Below are 24062 nucleotides of genomic sequence, written 5' to 3'. Positions count from 1 at the left end.
TGAGTCTTTAGACTCAGTAGGTGTGAATGATGCAAGTGATCATGATGTTATGGAGATTGGAGGCCTGGAAGACTGAGTAGGCGGAGGTGGGTGGTGCACTGGATAACCCGAGGACCTTGCAATTCTTCCGCATAATATGTTTATGAGACATGTGTTTAAAATATATGTATATGGGTCATGGATTATCATTGGTTGTTTTACATATTTTCGCCTTTTACTACGTTGTTGTTTTAGCAGGATTTGTAAGGGTACGCTTAAATTCTTTTAAACCACATTATTGGGTTTTGAGGATGTTAAATTGTTTTTAACTGCAGTTAATTTTATTCATAGGTTGGATGGATTTTTTCTAAAACATCTGTTTAACTTATTTAAATATTTTTAAACGTATGTATTTCCCGCTTTAGCTTTAAAAAAAATTTGTTTTAGTAGAATTTTAAAATGAACAGACGTTTCAAATTTAATTTTGGACGCATTAGTGTGTGTGATCAAAACAAAATTCTACGACCGAGTATTTGACGTTTTATCCCATGTATAATTGGTGATAACAGTTCACTCTAATCTTTTAAATTGCATTATTGCATTTAAACAAAAATAATTTTGTTAACAATAGATAGAAATGAAATGAAGTAAATTTAGCACTCTAAGTGACCAAATTATTAAACATTGGGTTCAAGAACTCGAACTCAATTTCCTCTATAAGAACAAAAATATCAATATCATGGAAGAATTAAAAAGAAAATATTTTTAAAAGTATAACAATAAATAAAGACTCTTTAAACACAATTTTCATTTACAAAAACTATCCTCTTATGGATAAAATTCGTGAGACATATCTCCTACTCAATCTGACACATGAAAAATATTATTTTTTATGTACAAATATTAATTTTAACTTAAAAATATTATTTTTTGTTAGTTATAATATAAATAAATATTTTATAATATATATTGATTTGAGTTAAAATATTAATTATTATGTCAAAAATACTAATTATATTAGAGATATGGATCGAGTCAATCCGTGTCAAGTGAAAAAACCCACTATTTTCCATGACCTAAATCTTATATATAAAATGGGATAGGATAACGTGTAGGGCCCTTAGTCTTTGCATCCAAAAGTAAATGTAACTCAGTTTTCTGCAGCTTCTTAAGCCCATCGCTTTTTTAATGTGTTGTACGTTAGCTGTTGCTGAAAGAAGAAGCAAACCTGGTGGGGAGCTATCGCATTCCCATCTTTCTTCCCTTCTTCAAATTTCTTTTTTGTCCCTCTGTCATATTTAATTTTTCATTATGAATAATTTATCATGATCACAGATTAATATACGAGAGACGTAATTTATAAAAAATTTCATAACCCGCCCGAGACAAAAGTTTAGACAAGTTAGCCGAGCCCACGACGACCGATGTTTATGTATCGATCACTCGTGCATGGTTCGATAGATAAGTCCGCGACGAGCCATGACTACTAAAGATCAGATGATATAAGAAGGATAAGGATTTTGTCAGAAATTTTTCTCAAAATCATGTTTTACGTATACATGAAAACTATATGCTGAAATAAATCGAGTTTTACCTCCGGCCATTGAAAACTTTGAAATTCTCTGATTTCCTTTCGGTTGAAGCCTTCTAAACACTTCAGCACTCCTTTAGATGGTCTATTTTCTGTATGAGATTGTGTGTTTAGGGACCTCAATGTCTTCGGTATTTATAGGCACACTCATACCATCACCGAGTGTTTTGGGAGCTCGAGATTCAAATCAAATTTGTATACGCATCTCAATTTTCAAAATTTGAGGCTGCCGTGTACAAATTTTCAACACGTTTATTTTACGGTTCACAATTTTCTTACAGATTTCACTTAGAAATTTCCACATTTTCTCATGTATTTGTTCGTGTATTTCAGATCATCTTGTCACACATGGATTAAAAATCAAATGTTATGTGTCATTTACAAAAATATAATTTTAATCTCTTGAAACGTATGATAAAGAATAAAATAAACAAGTAAATCAATTGTGTCCAAATTATTTAATTTATAATTATTAACAAAAAATATTTAAATGGGGAATTTTCCCCTTAATTATTGTGCTGATTGACTACGATTATACCTTTTTTCTTGTGGGAGTTCTGAGTTGTCAAAAATAAGATGTATAATGATTTGATGAACTGGGCAGAAATCAGAAGCCAAAGTCCTTGTCACTTTTCCAGTTTCCTCTACTAATATTACCACCACAGATTCTCTTAAAATGTGAGGAAATCTCTAATAAAAAAACTTAGGAAATGCATGTTATGCATAAATGAATTAATTTTATTGTGTATAATATTTAATCTTATGTTAATTAATTTTATATTATAAAATTATCGATTGTTTTAAAACTAAAAAAAATTAAAGATTATTTTTAGAAATTTTCTATAGTTAATTTAAATTAATTGATAAAGTATAATAAATTAAGTTGTATTTGAGTGTTGATTAATGGGATGAGAAATCTTTATTATTATATATAATAGTCAAAGATAAACACTTGGACATTTTAAGTATATTATTTTGAGTGTTAGTATTATTTAATAACTAAATAATAAATTTTGTCATAATAGATTGTAACGAACCAGTTCAATTTTTCTAGTTGAATTAGCGTCTAAGCAAAAACTTGTGTGTGAAGATCTCACGGGTCGTATTTTGTGAGACGAATCTCTTATTTGAGTTATCCATGAAAAAGTATTACTTTTTATACTAAGAGTATTACTTTTTATTGTGAATATCAGTAGGGTTGACCCGTCTCACAGATAAAGATTCACGAGATCGTCTCCCAAGAGACCTACTCTAGCGTCTATTCATAATAATTCAAATAAAGAAATACTTATTCATAAAATATATGCCAAAAACTTGCGTGTGATGGTCTCACGGGTCGTATTTTGTGAGACAGATATCTTATTTGGGTTATTCATGAAAAAATATTACTTTGTATGCTAAGAGTATTACTTTTTATTGTGAATATCGATAGGGCTGATCCGTCTCACAGATAAAAATTCGTAATACCGTCTTACAAGAGATCTACTCAAAATATATTTGTTAATTCAAGAACTAACGTCATCTCACAAAAGATGAAGATGTTTTTATGTTATGAATATAATTCAATTTCGGAATGGTCGAAATTGTCATTATCTCAACAACAACATAGCGTTTGACAATATTTTTTCATGAAAAGTGACATCGTGACAGAAAGTAAATCATAATTTGAGAACTTATTTTTTCTAAAACTCGTTAGTATTTCTACAATTCGTACAATATACTTTGGTAAGCTGATTTTGCGGGATTGGATGCATCTTTATATTTGTTGCGTGAATCGAGATTACGTTTAAGCTGCGACAACAAATTGCATGCGTTCAGACATATCAATCTGAATGCGGATCTTTCATAACACAATTTTAATTTAAAATTTAATAGATAAGAACTAATATATATATATATATGTATATGTATATGTAGATATGTATATGTATATGTAGATATATATATGTATATGTATATGTATATATATATATGTATATGTATATGTATATGAACTAAGTTTCGTGCATTATGAAAGGAATTTTATTCCTTGATATATTTTCCTTTTTAATATCTTTAATGTTTTGCCTTTCAAGACATGATAATAATCTCGAATTGATGATATGATCTCGTGTAGACTTAATATTTGATATGAAACTATATATGATATGACTCATAATATCTTTAAGATATGATATCATAATATCTTTAAGATATGATATCTTTGTTTTAAAAGAGTTTGTTTCCTAATAAAATTGTTTTTTCGATGTTTAATAGGACTCAAAGGAGAAGAAAAAGGTGGAGACCGAGAGCATAAAAATCCTGTAGAGACGAATTCATACGGAGAGTTTTTGAGATCGAAGTAATCTCGTGCCATTGTTAAAGTGTGGCTGTGAAGTGCTGACAACATCTGAAGACAACGCCTAATCACTGGTTTGATTAGTGTGTTGATTTTTGAAGACTTTTTCACTTCTCAGTTGATGCATCATCTGTATATTGATTATACGGTTTGTTAGAGGTTTAGGATGCAATTGATTTTTACTCGCCTTAATTAGGGAGTTGGTTTATTCTTTCACTATTATTGGTTTTTGTAAACTTACAAGTTTTTCTAGTGAATTATTTTGCCCTGAGGCACCGCGCAAGTATTTTATACTTGTGCATAATTTATATCTCGTCTCTCGTATTATTATCGTTCCAGTTGCATGTTAATGTGTTAAACTATAATTTCCGCTGCATATTGTCGTGGGTGTTACAACACCTACGCACAACACCTACATTCTGATATACACAACACTCACCCTCATCACATTTACCCTGTGGAAACGGAACTCTCACATTAGATAAGTAGCGTCTCAACGATAGACATAAATATAGACATTTCATAAGTTCCGTGCATTAGATAAATAGCGTCTTTGCGATGTACATAAAGATGGACATTTCATAAGTTTTATACATTAGATAAATAACGTCTCAACGATGGACATAAATATAAACATAATTGATGTACAATATACACATATATATATATATATATCAAGTGGGGATAATATTTATCAAGTGTCATTTTCACATGAAAGGAGTATTACTTAATTCGTAAACCACCAATAATTTCTGCCTAGTAATTCAATATTAGATTGAATCGTGTCACCCAATTATTTGGATATTTATGTTCATTTAATATATTAGTTAATAAGTGGAGAATTAATAATTGAATATATAATAAAATGCCACTTTCACTAGACTTATTTAGAGTAAATAAATTGTGTGGACAAAAAGTTGTTACTTTTAATGCCGACAAATAATTTTTTTTTATATATAGTCCTCATGTCAAGTTTTGATTTTTATATTATGAAGTTCAAAATTCTATGCACGTAGGAAAATAATAATTTATTTATTTATGCTGCTAGAATGTGAATAATTTTTGGCTTCTATCCCAAGAAAAATTGACGCGTATATGGTCAAAATTCCATTGACAGTTCATGTAATTACAAATATAAAAGGCAAAAAAAAAAAAATGATCACTAAAATGTGAAATATATAAAAACATCATTGGAAAAACAAATTTTGCAATTAAATTTCATATTATATCTTTATTTAATACATTCCAGAAATGATTGAAAATATTTCCAAAATCTAATAAATAGAGATAAAATACTACTAATTAAATATGAAAACATACTAAAAAAGAAAATGCAGATTACAAATTATATAAAAACCCATTAAATATTAATGATGTGAGGTGCGGTGTCAAAGAGGATGATAGTTGTTAGTTAGTATCATAAGGTTACACGGATAATGAGCGGCTCTTGACAGACTTCTAAGCGAAGAGAACACGAATGAACCGTTCTCACACAGGAAGGAGAGAGATTACAAAAACTGTTCAGGTATGACACTGTGCCAGTCGAGAATTGCATAAAAGATTTGATATGTACTACTCATATCAAGAAGATGTAGTATTTAAGAACTCTAAAGTTAAGCGTACTTGACTTAAAAAAATTTTGGGATGAGTGATTTTTTAAGAAGTTTGTTAATGTGCATGTGAGTGAGAATATAAACATGTTAAAAAGGCTCTTCCAGATATGATGAAAATAATGATTTAATATATATCACACGAATCCAGAAGAGCAGAGATTTTAATTATCTTGAACATTGAAATGTCATTATCATTTACAGAAAAAATTGCATAATAAAAATCCCTAGTTTTTAATGTTTTATAGCCACTGCACATGTGAAGTATCCTGTCTACTAAAATCCCATCTTGGGAAAAGCGTACGCCTATTTTATTTATTGCCCTCTCTACCCTACAAAAGTGTGCTACCAATTAAATAACCAAGAAAGCTAAACAAATAGTACATTTACTTTAAAATTAACAAGTGTTTGTCCCCAAGAAAAAAAGGACCAATTTCAATAATTTAATCCAATATTAAAAGGGATTAATTAATTCTGAACCATACAAGTCAAAAAGATGAGGTTAGGATGGGATAATTCCGAGGGAATTCTCCGTTCAAAGTTCAAATTCCAACGTATTATCTAGCAGAATATCACGAGGTATTTGCCGGGATCCGGCTGCGCCACCGTGCCCCACCACCTCCTCAGCCTCACGAAGGACCCACCCGGCCACCTCCGCCGCTGCCTTTATTTCAGCCAGCCCTTGTTATTTCATTTATTCTATTGATTGAAATTTGTCTTGTATATTTAGTGGGGGAATTGTGTGCATGAAATTCACAAAATTCCTCAAATTAATAGCTAGGACTAGGTTTTGATTCACACAAAAAAAAACTATTTTTTCTTCCTACCTATTTGTACATATATACATGCAATATATGTTATATCAAAATGTAAAAGACTAATTGTTACTCGATATGTAACATAGACTGTCTATGAATTACTCGATAACTAGCTCACAACATGTCGATACTAGCTAACCCTGACTATTTGGTTATTTTTTAAATTATGTTCGTTAATAAAAAAAATTCAAAACTACTATTATATTTTGAGATTTTAATTGAATTTAATACTAAAAAAACAAATGATATAGAGTTTAAAAGCGTATTCTCGAAGAAATGATGCAGAGTGGGTGATAACAAGGTAGCCACTACTCGAACAATTCGAATATTAAATGGGAATTAAAATATTAAATAACTTAGATATTTAATTAGGTCAACCAAAAAATTTCAGGATTGCCCCTCGTGGATTTGTCATGTTCAAGTTTTCAAAATCTTGATCGATAATATATAAATTTATATTATAAGTTTCATGTTGATCTCTGTTATGCATGTGTTTTAAATTATTTGACCAAAATATCTTCTACATGATGGAGAGATCAATATACATATATATTAGGAATCTATCGGGTGCAATAACTGCTCTTTCTAGGTAGATCAATCGAAACGTAGTGTTTGAGCTGCTACACAGTTTAAAAGATTTGAGTTGCACCGTTGCTACCACTTATAATTTTGGGTAAAGTGGCAAGGTATTGATCCAACAACTGGTATCAGAGTCAATATATATATTCAATTTTTATTGATTGCAAAGAGTGCAATTATTGAAAAAGATATCGTTGGGTACCATAATTATTCTTACTAGGTAGAACAATTTAAAGATGCTTGAGTTGCTATACAATTTAAAGATGATGCTTGAGTTACACTCATCAGTTATAATTTTTGGTAAAACGACAAAAACTCGTTTTGTAACAAATATAGATATCTATTATCACAAACTTCTTGACCTAATATCACTACGTGTCTAAAAAATTAAACATATTTCAAGTTCGATACTTTATAAACCCCTACCACGATATCAACTATATATATATGTATATATATATATATTATGTATCTATTATGGTGCTAACTCTCGGACATGACATCCCTTGAATCAAACACTTCATTTTCCAATCATATTCCATGCACCACACCATTTTGGTTAATACCTAATATAAAAAATCAGGTTTTGATAGGACATTAAACCGTTCCCTATTTTAATAATTTGCTATGTGATAGGTTCGTTAGATATATATAACTAGATAATATCTATGATAAAGTTTTATATATTTAAATATCTAAAATAATATTAATTTAGTGAATCATTAATACGTATCAATATGATATTTTAAAGTAACACAGCCACTGGAAACAAGAAAAGATAGAACAAAGAAGCACTTGAATTTTTTAGTGATCGTATAATCAGTGCTGTATATTAATTGGGTCTTTAGAAGTGTAATATGTCTGTTGTGAAACGGTTTCACGAATTTTTATTTGTGATACGGGTCAACCCTACTCATATTTACAATAATAAGTAATAATTTTGATATAAAAATATTATTTTTTCATGGGTGATTCAAATAGGATATCCGTCTCACAAAATTGACTTACGAGACCGTCAAAAAAAGTGTTTATGTTAGAAGTGATGCATATAATATTTATTATATATACACGCTTCTGAAAGGTCACTTTGAGAAGCAATTTTTTACTAAGATATCTTTTTTTTTTTGGACAAATTGTTTAATATTTCAATTATTTTATCTGAAAATAAAGTTTTTTACATTATATTTTTATTAAGAATTATTTTGAATTAGTTATTATTATTAATTTTTTAAAATAACTACAACATGCTGCTACTACAGAAATTCAATGTAATGGAATTCGGAACTTTCGAAGCCCAGTTTAAAACCCTGTTGGAGCAATGTAAATATTATCCCATGGTATTAGCCCATTTGCGCATCGGGTAATTATTAACTCTAAAAACATACTAATTTCTAATATTTCAGCACGAATTAACTCTCAGATATTAGGTGATAAACTATAAGCACGTGTTTTATATGAATTATTATTTTTATTTTTATTTTTTAAAATTTAAGTGTTTTATCCTATCTTGTTTGTGTAGTGTAAACATAGCCGTTGATTTGTTTTTTTTTTAAAATGGGATAGGTAGCAAAATTGTAACGCACGGAAAATTTAAACGACTACCTAGATTGCATGATTTTATTTAAATGTTAAATATTAATTATTTAATTAAGTTAACTTTTAAAGTAGGAGCTTTTTGCTGTATTTTCGATATATTGATGGTTTTTCAGGTTATTTTTAGAATTTTATGAGAACATCGACCTTTATATTTTTATGCGGCTGTGTGATATGCGCAAGCTGCGCTGGTTGTAGACCACGAGAACTGGATGCGCAAGTTCGGGTGTGGAAGAGTGGCTATCCTGATGGACGAAGAGGGGACTGTACACGGCTTAAGAACAGATGGGCGAGAGGCCTTGCCGCCTTGAGCACGAACTGCTTATGCGTGCGAGTGCAGGTGATGCACTCGCATTGTGCTTGTCATGGTTCGTGTTCGGCCCCTCCTCACGCCTCTTCGCGTCACCGAGTCGGGCACCTCGACCTTCTTGATTAGTTGGGCTGGACAATTGAAGATACGAGAGGTCATCAACTTTTTTTAAAGGAGGGTTTTACTAATGAATTACAATTTAAGGACCTACTGGTTTGTGGACAAAGAAATATTTGGAAATGTGTTGGTTTTTTTTTTTTGTAGGAATAAAATGAATGACGAATTGAATTTCCGGTCAGCATGCATTCGTGATTCTTATGCTTTGTTTATTTAGAGTTTTGTAATGATTTGTGGTAAAGTTATGAGTGGTTACAGGTTTTGAGAATTCGTCTCATGTTGGTGTTGCTTTGCTAAATTACGGGATTTGGGCGTTCACCTTTGGGCCGGTGTTGCTCTGTCAAATCTGAAACTTTGTATGTTCGATCAAACGACTATGACGGTCACAGTTCATAAAATTAAATGTGTCTTTGATGAAAAGAATTTTAAGGAAAAATATGATTGTGTATGTTGACGGTTAAGGATTTATGTCTAAGTTTAAAGTTTAGGTATTTCACCATTTTTAAAATTTAGCATTTTGAAAATAAATGTGTGTTTGTTTAATGCATGTTTCTTTTTATTGTATGATATTTTCTATCTCCGTAACAACTTGATAGGCCACTAGGTTCACTATATTTCATTGATTTAGGGAGGACGGGAGTGGTGCCGGCCAGCGAGAATGAGCAATTTGTGGTGGAGAGTACTTATCTGGGCTGTTGTATTTTTCCGCAAGATTGATTCTTCTAATTGTTTGGTTAGTCGTGATAAATATTTTTATGCTAAAACTTTAATGATTTTTGGTAGATCCAACTTTGAGAACGAGTTTAGGAGTATTATTTGTTCTTGAATGATGATGAGATCCTATTTTTACGAGTTAGTCTATACTACAACGAGAGTGTTTTTCCCTTTATTCTAATATCATTAGATCACGTTATTTCCTCATAATTTATAGAAGACGACGTGTATATTGATGAATAAAAAATTAATATTTGATCACATCAGAAAAACTCCAAATATTGCAAAGAACAATCGCCAGAGAAACTCAATCAACTTGCAATTTTAAGCCTTAAATGTGATAGGTGCATTAAATTTTTTGCAGTAATCTTCAAATATTAAATAATAGCAAGGGACAAGAAAAAGCGTGATCGCATTTAATTAGGATTTTATGGACTTCATTGAGCATAACGATTTCACATTTTTATGTCACTTATTATACCATTTCATACATAAATACAACCAGTTATATTTCAGTTTTACTCTAATAACTTTGTTTCATTTGCAAATTTCGTTATGACACGAGTTATTCTATTAAATCTGAAATTTGATAAGAGTATCAATCGAGGAAAACTCGTGCTTGATTGGACCACTGGACTGGATTAATTGACATATCCTTTTCTTATGACATTAACAGATAACAATTATGTTCATTTTCACTATTATTTTCACGAGGAATAGGTATGTTGTGAGATGGTTTCACGAATCTTTATCTGTGAGACGGATCAACTCTACCGATATTCGCAATAAAAAGTAGTACTCTTAGCATAAAAAGTAATATTTTTTCATGAATGACCCAAATAAGAGATCTGTCTCACAAAAATACGACCCGTGAGACCGTCTCACACAAATTTTTGTTTTTTACGAATTAACGCTTGGAATATTTTGTATAAGCTTTGTTGTTAACTCAAGCGTTACAATCAATTGTTAATATTATGTATCAACACACGCATTTGTTCCACTAAAAAATGTTCACATATTAAATAATATTTGAGTTAAAAGAAGAATATAGTACGACTAAAGTAATATGATTGAATCATATATTGTCAAATTATATTTTGGTCTATTAAAATTTTTTTTTGTGAACTTGATTAAAATATTATACATTATTAATGTGACAAAATTTACATTGAGTTAAGTATGGTGAGCGAAAAGTTCAGCAACCAGGGTCTCGGAAATATTTGAGCCTCGGATCGGCAAAAGGGAGCTTGGAAAGATCTGCACAAACAGATAAGAGTTAAGGGGGCACAAGAGATGTTTCCGACTTGATATTTGCGATGTTTAAGTCAGTACTTGGACGAGACTTAACAAACATTGCAAGAGAAATGATGATGAATATTAGCAATGTGTGAGTACATCAAATCGAAAAACATATATGAGTATTTATAAAATGAGAATGCATGGCCGATTACCTTATGAGAAAATGATACTAATTATGGGGATCTTGTGAATTTATTTACATGGACAGTGAGATTTGCCACTTGACCGGCTCGGGTCAGTACCATGAACTTCAGACACAATATTCAGGACAAAATTAGATGTCTGATTCGGTGCATGGAGTGCTGTCTTATGACTTTGTTCTTTATGAAGGGCGGTGAGGGCTGGACCTCACAGCTATGTGCTCGTGGATTAAGGTAGGGGAACAAGATACCAATAAGCTTGGTCCCAAGCTCGGCTCGCGTCGATCCAACCCCGTATTTTGGGGGTGGGGCATAAAAAATACCTCTCCTTTTTTTGTCTAATAAAGTATTAAGTTTAGATCAAGCACTCTGGCCGGGTTGGAGCCGTGTCGAGTGATTTGTTCTCGTTTGACCCTAATCTCGGTCGTAAAAACTGAACCGTTAAGATCTTGATCCATATGATTTTTATCCAGCACCATTGATAAAAGAATCGAGAGCTACGATCCAATGTCGGTTCATTTCCCGATACGTCTGTTCGAAATCCCGCATTGATCTGGGCCGCAGAAGCAATAAGCAATCTCGATCTGACATCCATTATTGTCGGATGTTGCCTATATATGGGCAAGTTCTCCGGGATCATTTTCACTTTTCTTTCATATACCTCATGGATGGGTCCATTACCTCTGGCCCTTCCCTAGCTCAAATGGAAAGCAGACCCATGACGTACCCGGGTATTTCTCTATAAATACTAGATTTGAGTTATTTTCAGCATTACCCTTAGCTGTTCCCCACTTATATCCTCAGTCTCTGACTTGAGCGTCGGAGGGACTACGCCGTGATACCCTCCTGGTCCCCTTCCAATGGTCTTATTCGTGATTTCAGGCTCAGGGTAATTTCAAAACCTGCGTCTGGACTAGTGACACTTGCATAAATCGGACCTTAAATTTTCCGTGAGTATTATTTTCCGTGTAATTACTCTGCATGACTGTCGCGCATTTTTCCTTGCCCAACTTTGTGCTCAATTTTTAGTTGTTCCTCCCCTACTTAGTAAGTCTTACTTTACATTATAACCTAGTCATTATAAAATAAAATTTCAATAATTTTTGTATGACTAAATCTTGCTTTCATCAAAAATAAAAGTCTAGTTTGGTCTAACACAAAGTAGTTCATTGAATGTATTTTTTTTTTGAATCATTTTTAGTATCGTAAAAAAAGGTCAAAATTTATTGTGTTATACTTTTCTCGATATCTACCAATATCTCATAATTTACTTTATTTGTATAAGGTCATAGCCTACTTATTACCCAAAATAATATAAATTTCTTAACATAAAGATATTGTTTTTCACATTTATTTTAGATAACATATTCAAAATCCTAGGTATTTAAAGTTAAAGTTCAAAATTCTTAATAACTCAAATTTAATATTCACATAGTTGACCACTGACACAAAAATCAACTTTTATATTGTAACACACAAAACTTATTATATAATTATTATCTAAGATATTTCTCGTATTAGTTTTTCATAAATAATTTATTGTTCGCCAGTCAAATCTTTTGTCTTAATCCGGATGCTTAATTCAACTTATCTCTGCTAGGTATAATACAATAATATAAGTCAATACTAATTTTTTTTTATGTAATACAATTCCATAAAAATTCAATAAGTAATACAATAAACATGTTGGACCGGATATTTCGAAATTTTTTTCAATAAATATATGGATTTAAATCATGTGTAGAGAGGAGTCCAAAAAAAAAAAAAAAAAAACTGACGGAATCGAATTTGAAATTTCATACTAAAATTTATAGGCCCTACAAAATTTTCTAAAAAGGTAAAAACGCGATTTAGAGACCTAAATGAAGGAATTTCGCTTTTTCGGAGGAGACTGCATTGTTGGGCCGTGTCAAGAGACTGCATCGGCCATTTGCCAAAATCAGACCGAAAATTTTTGAACTTTTTTTCGCTAACATGAACCTAGGGGGCTCTGATACCACTTAGATGTCACGTCCTAAGACCCGAGTTAGTTGACACCAGTATTATTCAACAAGCACAAAATCGTCAAACAACAAGTCTCATAGCTCAATATGAACCCAAACTAGTTTATTTTATAAAACCATACAAAAACATCGTCTTCACAACGTAAACTCTGAAAACAGTAAAAATCTGCCAAAGCGTTCACAACTCGAATTAAAATTAAACATAAAAGCACATAACTAAATTAGCTTCGTGATTCTTCCATCACAACACTAAAACTGGTCATGTTCCTCTTCCTCTATTTGTTCTTCTGGCTTATCTGGGAATAAGAGTGTCAATTCGGATGGGTTGAATGCGTTGGGTCGAGTTGAGTAATAGTACTATTCAAAAATTGATCAACCTGAACTCAACACAAACCCAAGCCAACCCGAAAGCTCTCAACTCAAATCCGAATCAACGCGATCAACCCGATTTTGTATTTTTTTAAAAGAAAATTAAATAAAATATTTAATTTAAATACATAATAAAAATTTTCCTCATATATATGATTTAAATTTGAAAGTCTAATTGTAGAAAAATAAAATATATTTACTAAATCAAATAAAAAATTGTTTAAAAAATAAAAAATGTTCAAAATATATATTAAATTATGAAAATTTATGATATAAATATACAATAAATATTTTTTCAGTAATACAATTTATAAAAATATAGGCAATATTTATTAATTATATTTTTTAAAAAAATTAAAATTTTCGGGTGAACCGAACCCAACTCAACCCGATCATTTTTTTCGGTTTAGCTATCGGGTCCAACCCGATCTGACCCGAACTCGAAAACCCCAAACCCAAACCTGATTTTTTTCGGGTTGAACCGCGTCGGGTTGGTGGATCGTGTCTGATTTTGACATATCTGGGAATGGTAGATTAAGAGGTGAGTGATATGGTCGCTACTCGTTAAGCAGGTCCGTTCGAACATGTACATAACAATATTCATAATTTACTAAAATCCACTTAATTATGTACAACATATAACATAGCATAAACATTCACTACAAAAAAATAGTTGTTTTAGAACCGGTTATTTTGAAGCGGTAAGTTAATCGCATCGAATGAGTAAGGTTTTAGAAGCGGTTATTCATTATCCGAGTCGATAGAGCTTCTGTAGGAGCAGTTGTATTCGACCGCTTCCATTTAGTGAATTCAGAAGCGGTTAATTGGATGCGGTTTACGAACAGCCACAAAAGAGGTAGGGTTTAGAAGCGGTTACATGTTATCCGCTTTAACAATATTCATAATTTACTAAAATCCACTTAATTTACTAAAACATTGAAATTCATCTACTTTCTATGGTTTATTGATATCAGTCCTTAATTTTTAATCATCTAAGGAGACAATGTTATAACAATGATTACGGTCCCACCATATAAGTACCATAAAGTTATCGTATTTAGGGTTCTCACCTATATCTAGTTAAATCCTAACAGTGCTCAAAACATAGAGTTTTTTTCTGCACAACACGAAACGAATAACTCATGCTTTAACGAAATTTCTAAAACTGAAACAATTCATATACGAATTACTTAAAAAGTAAGCCCACTTACTTGAAGAAATGTGCCAAATTATATACGAAAGCCACTTACCTTAATTCTTGGATGAAGAAAACGTGAGGGGGAGATTCTCTAGGCTAGGAAATCTCGAAATTTCCCTTGGATCTAGACTGCTTTTGGACAGCACTTCGAGGATAGGCAGCACCTTGCTCGATTCTTTATAGCACCGTAGAGATCAAAAACTTGAAAATATAGGAGAGCAACTCGAGAATTCAGTAGCATTTGGAGATCAAATTTTCGAAATTTAGGTGGAATTTTAGTTGTGATTTTCGAATTTGCTCTATTTATAGAGGTGTAGTGTAAGAACCCGAAATTCCAGCAGCAGCTAGCATTTTTGCAGCAGCTAGCACGATTCAGCAGCACTGCAAAAATTTTAGCAGTTAACTAACAAATCCAGCAGTAGAAGAGTTCAGTAGCCTGAGATTTCAGCAGACAGCTACGGATTCTGCTTATGACTGGTAACTGAAGCATTTACAGCTACTGATTCTGCTTATGATTTGGAACTGAAGCATTTAACATGTAATAAAAGTAGATTATGGCCATTAATTGGGAGGCTAACAGTCAGAATTTTGCCTATAAATAACACCCTCAAATTTCTGAATTAATGTTACACAAATCTTGAGTTATCACTTGAAATTCGAGCTAAGATAGTGGCTTTTTCGAGCAGAAAAATCCAGTAGCGAGAACAAGCAGATTCCAGACTCCAACCGAAACTTTCTAGAAAATTACGGTAAGTGGGCTTATGTATAAATATCTTGAAACCAGTTTGGTAATTTCTGTCTTGAAGCAAATTATATGTACTTTGATTTCTAATCTTTGATTTTTGAAGCATTGAAACCTTGTGAACTAATGGTATGAATATATATTCTGAAACATTCCTGTTTACTGAATTCTGATTACTGATTATCGGCCTCCCCCTTAGAGGAGAGAACATATATGGGACTGATATCAATTTAGCCATGAAATTCACAAACGTGCTCAGTGCTTGCTTGCTATATTTTAAGTTCTGATTTCTGTTCTGAAACTTTTTATTCCTGCATACTGATTCCTGTTATGAAATTAAGAGTTTCTGTATATTATTTTTATTACTGTTTCTGTTGAAATTTTTTTTGAAAACTGGGAGTTATTCCCGCCCCCGCTTATTGAGTGATGACCAAATCACTCACCCACCAAACCCATCTCAGATAAGAACAAGGAAGAGACGTTAGAAGAGGAAGAGCAGAATCAGTTCTGGGGCTGGTTGTTTCTCAGTTCTAATTATGTTTTCCGCTGCATCTGTTTAGACATTGTTATATCTGGTTTTACATTTCCGCTATAAAGTATTAGTTATTTGAGTTTGTATCAGACAATAAAAATATTCAGTATTATGAATAAAAAGATTGGTTTCTGAATTTTGTACCTCTGTGGCTTGTTGTTTTCGAATGTAAATTTGAGAGCAACGCCAGTGTTGACCAACCTCGTCCTTGGGGCGTGACATGCAGATGTTATCTAAATCGTGTATTATCTTCACGTTTAAATGTTATATTCAACTATTGAATTTGGGATAAATATCAATCCAAAATAGATAATCTATTTATTTATCTATTGGACAGGTCATTTTTTGAAAATCTTCTTCTTAGTGCACATGGAATTCGAAATCTTTATGCTCAAGCTTTCATATCTGATAGATATTTTATTTTGATGTACATATTTAATCCATTTACACTCAAAATTCTAATTATTTTTTTTGAAGTTTTCAAAATTTTTCGATGATTTGCACTCAAAATAGGATTTTTGATCTTATTGATCTTCTTAGGTCGTAGTTCTTGATTCTTTGATAAGTAAGAAGTTCAAAATTTCCATGCATAAATCTTCTTATTCGAAAATATGAGATTATCTTATCAACTTATCTAATATATCTTTATCTTAAATCATATCTTGTATTTTAATTTACTATTTTCAAAATACCTATATACATTGTATGTTGGGTGCAATAATTGTCTCTGTTTGGTAGAATGATCGAACCATGATGCTTGAGCTGATGTGCGGTTTAAAAGATTTGAGTTGCACCATTACCACTAGCTATAGCTTTTGGTAAAGCGGTAAGCACTCGATTCTATAATTAGTATCAGAACCAAGGTCATGGGTTCGATTTCCATTGATTGCAAGGAGTGCAATTATTGGGAGGGTGATTGTTGGGTGCAATAAGTGCCCCTGTTTGGTAGAATGATCGAACCATGGTACTTGAGCTGCTGTGCGGTTTAAAATATTTGAGTTGCACCATTACCACTAGCTATAGCTTTTGGTAAAGCGATAAACACTCGGTCCTACAATGTATGTATATATCCAATATCTTTCTTTCTTAATTTTTGAATCTTGAAAAATCTTGACACGTATATATCCATATACCAAAATAAATAATTAGGTATAGTTATCACTTGAAATTTGAATTCATCGGATAGTTTTTACACAAATATTTAATTATCACTCACTACTTTAGATAATCTTAAAAAAAAAATCTTTGATAACTTAGTACAAATTTCGAGTATAAAAATAATACAGTAAATTTGAAATTCGCGGGTTTTATATAACTGCTATTTGTTAGGATCGCGAAAGAGTTTAGAGGGGGTGAATGAACTCTTTCAAGTTTTTTCTTTTCAAATTGGTTTTCAACCGTTTTGAGGCGATTGAAAATTCTTCTCAAACGTGGTAGAAATGTGAACCACTGTAAAGTGTGGAAAATAGTTCAAGATTTCTAATGATAGCTTAAGATCGTTGGCGAACTTATCAACAAAATGTAGTGTGAAAAGTAAGTGTTTGCAAGAAGTAAAGACACATGTTTTTTATGGATGTTCGGAGATGAAAACTCCTACGTTACCCCTTCTTCCTCTTCAGGAAGGATTCCACTAAAAGACTTTGGCTTTACAAAAAAACTTTGCAACAACCCTCTCCAATCAGGACATATCACATTGTTTGTTTTGGAACTCTTAGTGATCACTTTACAATTCTGGATTTTAAGAATACTTAGTTCACCATAGGGGTGTCAAAATGCGACACGATCCGTCAATCCGACACGACCCAACACGAAAAAAATCAGGTTCGGGTTGGGTGGATTCAGGTTAGTGCCATGTTAGGCGGGTTTCGGGTTAGGTCGGGTTGGGTCGCAGGTTAACCTGCGAACTTTTTTTTTGAAAATATTACATATATTTTTATATATTGTATGTTTGAACAAAATTTATTGTATATTTATATGATAAAAAATTTCATCATTTAATATTTATTTTGCATATTTTTATTTTTTTAACAATTTTTTATTTAATTTAGTAAATATAGTTTTAATTTTCTCCGATTAAACTTTCAAATTTAAATCGAAAATTTTGTTATTATGTGTTTAAATTAAAATATTATTATTATTTTTTTGAATTTTTTTCATTAATTTTTTTAAAAAAATTTAAAAAAAATAAATAAAATTCGGGTTAGGCGGGTTGAGTCGGGTTATACGGGTTCGTGTTCGGGTTGGGGGTTTTCGTGTTGCTTTGGGTTCGGGTTGAAAAAAAAAATAAAAAAAATTTCGCGGGTTGACCCGAAGCTCGACCCAACCTACCCGATTGACACTCCTAGTTCACCAGACACCAAAACTTAATAACCAAAAGGTTACTGATGTAAATGAACAATTTGATTTTGGTAGCACGAAGATGATCCTTGGATGATTAGGTATCTTTCTGTTCAGTGCTTGCTGATGAGCAATGAAGTATGTAATCTTTTGAGTGCGCTCTGAATCTTTAAGGTATGCAAGCTTGTGATGATTTCACTGCTGTGAATTTGATAATGTATCACGTGTCTCTCTGTATAGCTTGCATACTACCTTTTCTGTTAATATAGGCGATCATTCCAACGGTCGGAAGAAATGAGTAACGTTAACTTGTAACAGAGGGATTCAGTGTCATTATCAGCTACAACCACATTAAATGTTCTCTTTGCTAACATGGCCTTGAGTCAAGTTCTTTGAAGAGTTGCTTCAGAGTTACCGTTTGTGGCAACTGCTTTTATCCTCAGACCCTTTTAAGATATAAATGATATCTCTTTTCTGGGATAGTGATATAAATGCAGACATTTTCGGGACTGATGTAGGAACTTGTTGACTTTGAAGCGGTGCAAACCATTGAATGTCCTGAACTGGTCAGATAATGTCATTTATTAAGTAAGCAATAAATAGCCCTTTTTAATGACATCTTCGAATCAGCCGGTTTGGGAAGTTCATCAAAGTTTGAGCTTCTTTTACTTCAAACGGTAGAATTATCAGCGGTATGTAATTCAAGCGGTCATGCTTCTTTAGTATTACCCCGTTGATCCTTTGATTAGGCGGTTAAACTCTTTTTGCTTTAGCCGGTTGAGAAGCAGTCCGGTTGCTAAGTTGGACGATTGAGCTGATACCTATCACACAGAAAATATGCAGATGTTTACTGAAACAGTGAAGTGTTGTCTTGATTTTGTCTATCACCAAAATTTTTAGGTAATAATAATTTCTTAACACTATTCGTTGTCAAAGTCAATAATACCCTTATCTTGCTTTTATCATATCTTGTGTATGTTGTGTAAATAGAACAATTGGACTTTTTTAACCATTAACGTGTTTTCTGAACAGTTGGATGTTAGATTAAAGGTCTGGGTTAAAATAATTAACCCTACAAAAGGTTGAAGGCATCTAACATAATTATGTCCTGTTTTTCTTATAGAAAACTCTAGATAAAGTATCAAATGACATTTTTTCAATTAAACATACTGGAAATTTCAAACAAACAAAAAAAAAACGAAAATTGAGGAAAATGTAACATTAATTTTGATTTAAATGTGATTAAAATGTTTGAACAATATTCATGTATAATTTGTTTAAGCTCCGGCGACGTCGCAAAACTAACTCCCACTCGAACTCGAATCAAGCAGCTCGAGCCGAACTTTGACCGAGAAATCTACAAGTTAATTTTGGAAGTGTCTCGACTCCTGGATGAAAGATGGAAAATGAGAGGTAGGTGTAGGTATGCAATAAGTGAGGTGAGGCACAATGACGTTGTAATTATTTAATTTAAATATTAAGTGCGTGGCATGCTGTGTTTGATAAGTTGGGTTTTTTTTTTTTTATAATATTAATTTAAAAATAAAAAAATATTTCAAAATAATTTAAAATAAAATAATTTTGTAAAATTACTTAAAGCACGGATGCTCCACCTATATAAGCATATTATTATTATTATTATTTTTATTATTATTTATTATAATTTTTAATAATTAATTTAATTCGAATGAAAAATATAAATATTTATAATATATGTTAATTATTAAAAAATTTGTATTATTTGGTTGGGTGATTGAAAAATTAGATATATGAAAGGATTGAAGGGGAGAAAATTAAAGAGAATAAAAATAGTTGTCTTTCATCAATACACCAATAAGAGGTTTAACTATACATGTCAAAACGGGCTGACGGGGCGGGCCAGCCCGCAACCCGCCATTAGGCGGGGCGGGGCGGGCCTATAAATGGCCAACCCAGCCCAACCCATCTTAGGCCGCGGGCTAGGCGAGCCAACCCGCTTATTATTTTTTTTTTAAAAAAATACTAAACAGTATTAAAATAAACATAGAAGAAAAATATATTTCAGTCAAATATTTTCATAAAACACTTAAAAACATTGAAATAAGACATTGAAAGCATACAACAATCAACATAATACATAAAAAAAATAAAGTGTTTATTCTAATTCACACAAGATTTCATCGTACACATGTACTAAAAATTAACTCATGTAATATTATGTTTTCAATAATACAGATAATTACTTTATTTACTATATTATTTTGATAATTCTGGATTAGTTCGAGTTAAACATTAAAAAAAGGGAGGGGACTGAAGAGTATAACATCTTAAAAAAAAAATAGAAGCATATAGATTTTATCAGAGTGATTGAAGTTAGGCACATGAGAAAAAATAAGGAAGAAATAGGAATTTTTATATAAAACTTAAAAATATAAAATTCTATCCTAATTTGGCGGGCCAGCCCGCAACCCAAACGTACTCAACCCATTTGGCCCGCAACCCAAACGGGCTCAACCCGTTTGGCCCACCTCCAAACGGGCTGCTATTTTATCAACCCAACCCGCTCAATTTTATGGCGGGGCGGGCCGACCCGACGGGCCTGACCCAATTTGACAAGCCTAGGTTTAACTTTATAAACATATAGTATCGATAAAATTTACACAGAATTATAATATTTTCATTTTTTTCCTAAATTTACATTGTCTATTTTCTATTTAAGCTATTATTATTAATTGAATTTCAATCACAACATAAAAATACAATATTAATATATTATACAATTAATTATTAATGCTTGCTTGCTTTCTTCATGGTCGGCCTTCTTCCTTCTTCATTTTTATAGATTAACTTATTTAATAAATCTGTTATATATAATTATATGTTTTACAATTAATTTTTTTATGAAATATGTGTTTATATAATTTTGAGAGAATTCGAAATGAGTCTTCTTGAAATATCCTTTTGACCAATTGATTTTATGTACGTTTCCTTGAATGCAAACTTTCAATATTTTGTTATAAATTATATTTATTTTTTGGTTGTATTTAGATTAGTATTTTTGAAATGGAACAATAATATAAAAATAAAATATCCAAAAATCCAATGAAGGGAATAAAAATCTAAAATTAAAATAGCAGGAAATTCATGAATTTGAAATGATACGCGGCATGTAATCACTTGAAATTGCTTCAAAATATATATAAAACTGTAAGAAAGAGACAGTGAAATTTAAAACATATAACTAAAGTATGAGTTATTTTATGCTAAATCGAGAGTATTTTGCTTTGCCTCATATTTCAAAATCATTAAATCATGTGAGTCTTTTATATTTTTATGGAAGTTACATATATGTTAACGATATAAGGACTTAATTTTCTCCCTTCAATCCTCTCACGTCTCTAATTTTTCAGTCACCTAACCAAATAATACAAAATATTTAATAATTACCATATATTATAAATATTTATATTTTTCATTCGAATAATAATAATAATAATAATAATAATAATAATAATAATAATAATAATAATAATAATAATAATATAGGTGGAGCATCCGTGCTTACAAAGCACGGATAATGCTCCAACTCACTCTAATCCGTGCTTACGAAACACAGATTAAAGTGATTTTACAAAATTATTTTTTTTTGAAAATTTTTTTTTATTTTAAAATTAATTATAAAAAAACCCTTGATAAGTTATTTGAGGATGACTATACATAATATGTCAAAATAATTTCAATGAAAATTCTATTGGACTAGATTTTGAGTAGGTCTCACGAATCTTTATCTGTGAGACGGGTCAATCCTACTGATATTCATAATAAAAATTAATACTCTTAGCATAAAAATAATATTTTTTCATGGATGACCCAAATAAGATATCTGTCTCACAAAATACTACCCGTGAGACCGTCACACACAAGCTTTTTCCCAAGATTTAACCACATAAAAGAGAAAGCGATATTAAGTTTGTGACACTTATAAAAATATCCAACCATATTTAAATATTATATATGTATATAAATGTATCTTGAGTTTGGTAAAAAAATAAATTTGGAATAGTGGTGTGTGACAGCTGTTTTATAGAGACTTCAACTCAATGTTATCTTTCATGAATTCGACCTAAAAATAATATTTTTTAATAAATTCGATTAGGTTAAAGATTTTTATCACAAAATCGACTATTTCATGTGGAATTTTGTGTATTCTTAGCTATATATTATTCTTGATATCTTCTTGGTTATTTGTCAATGTGCATGGCTGGTGCTAATAATAAAAACGATAATATTATATACGTATTGCCTCAACTTTATATTTAGTCATTCATTCCTTATTTTATATACTTGATTGAACAAGGTCCAAAACAATTCCAGCTTGGGTTTTGGAAGGCAAACCCCAATCTCTACTCCACCAGACACCTCTCTGCTCTCACATAGAGAAATCGAACGTGTTTCATCAATCGAGACCTCTTCGATTTTTATGGGTCTTCCCCAACCGAAATCCAACCCGTAAAGGTCCATCTTGGGTGACCCGGTCACCATGACATGGAGCTCCGAGTCACGCATCTCCTCCCATTCGGATATCCAATTCTCTGCCCCACCCAGAAAATCAGAATTCAGACTTTTGATGGTGTTCCCTATTGCTTTGGCAGCATGGAGAACGCCATTTTCCCCCATTAGGTTATCCCTTCTGGCCTCGGATCGACCGAATCCGACACAGTTGCCCGAATAAGTGCTTGGAACGGAGTAATTAAGACGTGTGATGCCACCTGCGATGAAGCCGAAATAATGTGTGCTGTCTTTTGGATGGTTTTCAGTACTGTTTGACCAATGTGTTTTCATCCAACAAACCCAAACAAATGAGCACGTGATGACATAAGGAGATAGGAGCAACTGGGTCGACTCGAATAGATGCTCCGACCGGGTCAATATCCATTTCTTGATCTTTTCCATTTCATTGGGACCAACCACAAAGGTGGCTCTTGTCATGTCCGGATGAAATTTTGACAGGCTGGCCTTCTGTGGAATCTGTATGCTCCTCCACTCTTTCAACAAGATTTCTTCAAGCCCGTTTGGATCTTTAATCAATGACCTATCATGGGATGCCATGAGAAGCTGATTAAGACCTAAACTTTCACCATTTTTCGTAAGTGGTGAAGATGAAGCCGCCGCCCATGTCTTCAAGAAATTATTGAATGTTCTCCCATCAGCAACGACATGGCGCAGAGTGAATCCAATGCAGATCCCATGGTGCGGGAAAACAATGATTTGGATAGCTAAAAGAGATTCATGCTTCGAACCAAATTTACTTGAAGACTGCAGTAACGGCATAAGTTTATGAAAGTCTTGAGCCATTCTGGGGTGGTAGCCCCCCAGATTCTTGAAGTCACCGGATACAGCTTCAGCAATGGTCAAGAAAATAGAGTCGTCCGCCCCGTACTCGAGACGTGGAACGGCGGGATGCGGCGGCGTCGCCAATCTCCCGGAGAGAGGGAAGAAGTGGTGGAGGGTGAGGGAGAGAGAGTGCTTGAGATTTGGGAGAATGGCTTGCATGAAGTGGGAAGTGGAGGTGGGGATGTTGAAGAAGAATAGGGTTTGCCCGGGGGAAAAAGGAAGCCAGGGAATGTCGAGAAATGTGAGAGGGAGAGAGGTTGCGGCTACCGTCCGCGGCAGCGGATAGACGGCGGAGCGTTCCACCACTCTGATTTCGGTGGCGGAACCGGCCATGTTGTGGGTGTCGGCTGAGGAATCCTCCCTGGTACTGCCATGGCTTGCGTTTTATAGTACATACATTTGAATATCTGTAAATTATTT

The 24062-nt window shown here is 32.4% G+C and overlaps 1 protein-coding gene across 1 annotated transcript; it reads right to left on the bottom strand.

Annotated features, from left to right (window-relative positions):
* Window positions 1-22529: 22529 nt before the first annotated feature.
* LOC142541691 (coumaroyl-CoA:anthocyanidin 3-O-glucoside-6''-O-coumaroyltransferase 2-like) lies at window positions 22530-24062 on the bottom strand. Its single transcript, XM_075648162.1, has one exon. The coding sequence runs from the start codon at window positions 23973-23975 to the stop codon at window positions 22569-22571; it is 1407 nt and encodes a 468-aa protein (XP_075504277.1). The 5' UTR covers window positions 23976-24062; the 3' UTR covers window positions 22530-22568.

Source organism: Primulina tabacum, chromosome 4, assembly GCF_025594145.1.
Source record: "Primulina tabacum isolate GXHZ01 chromosome 4, ASM2559414v2, whole genome shotgun sequence".
NCBI classification, from domain to species: domain Eukaryota; kingdom Viridiplantae; phylum Streptophyta; class Magnoliopsida; order Lamiales; family Gesneriaceae; genus Primulina; species Primulina tabacum.
Note: the sequence above shows the minus strand (reverse complement) of the source record. Positions and strands in the feature narration are given on the sequence as shown.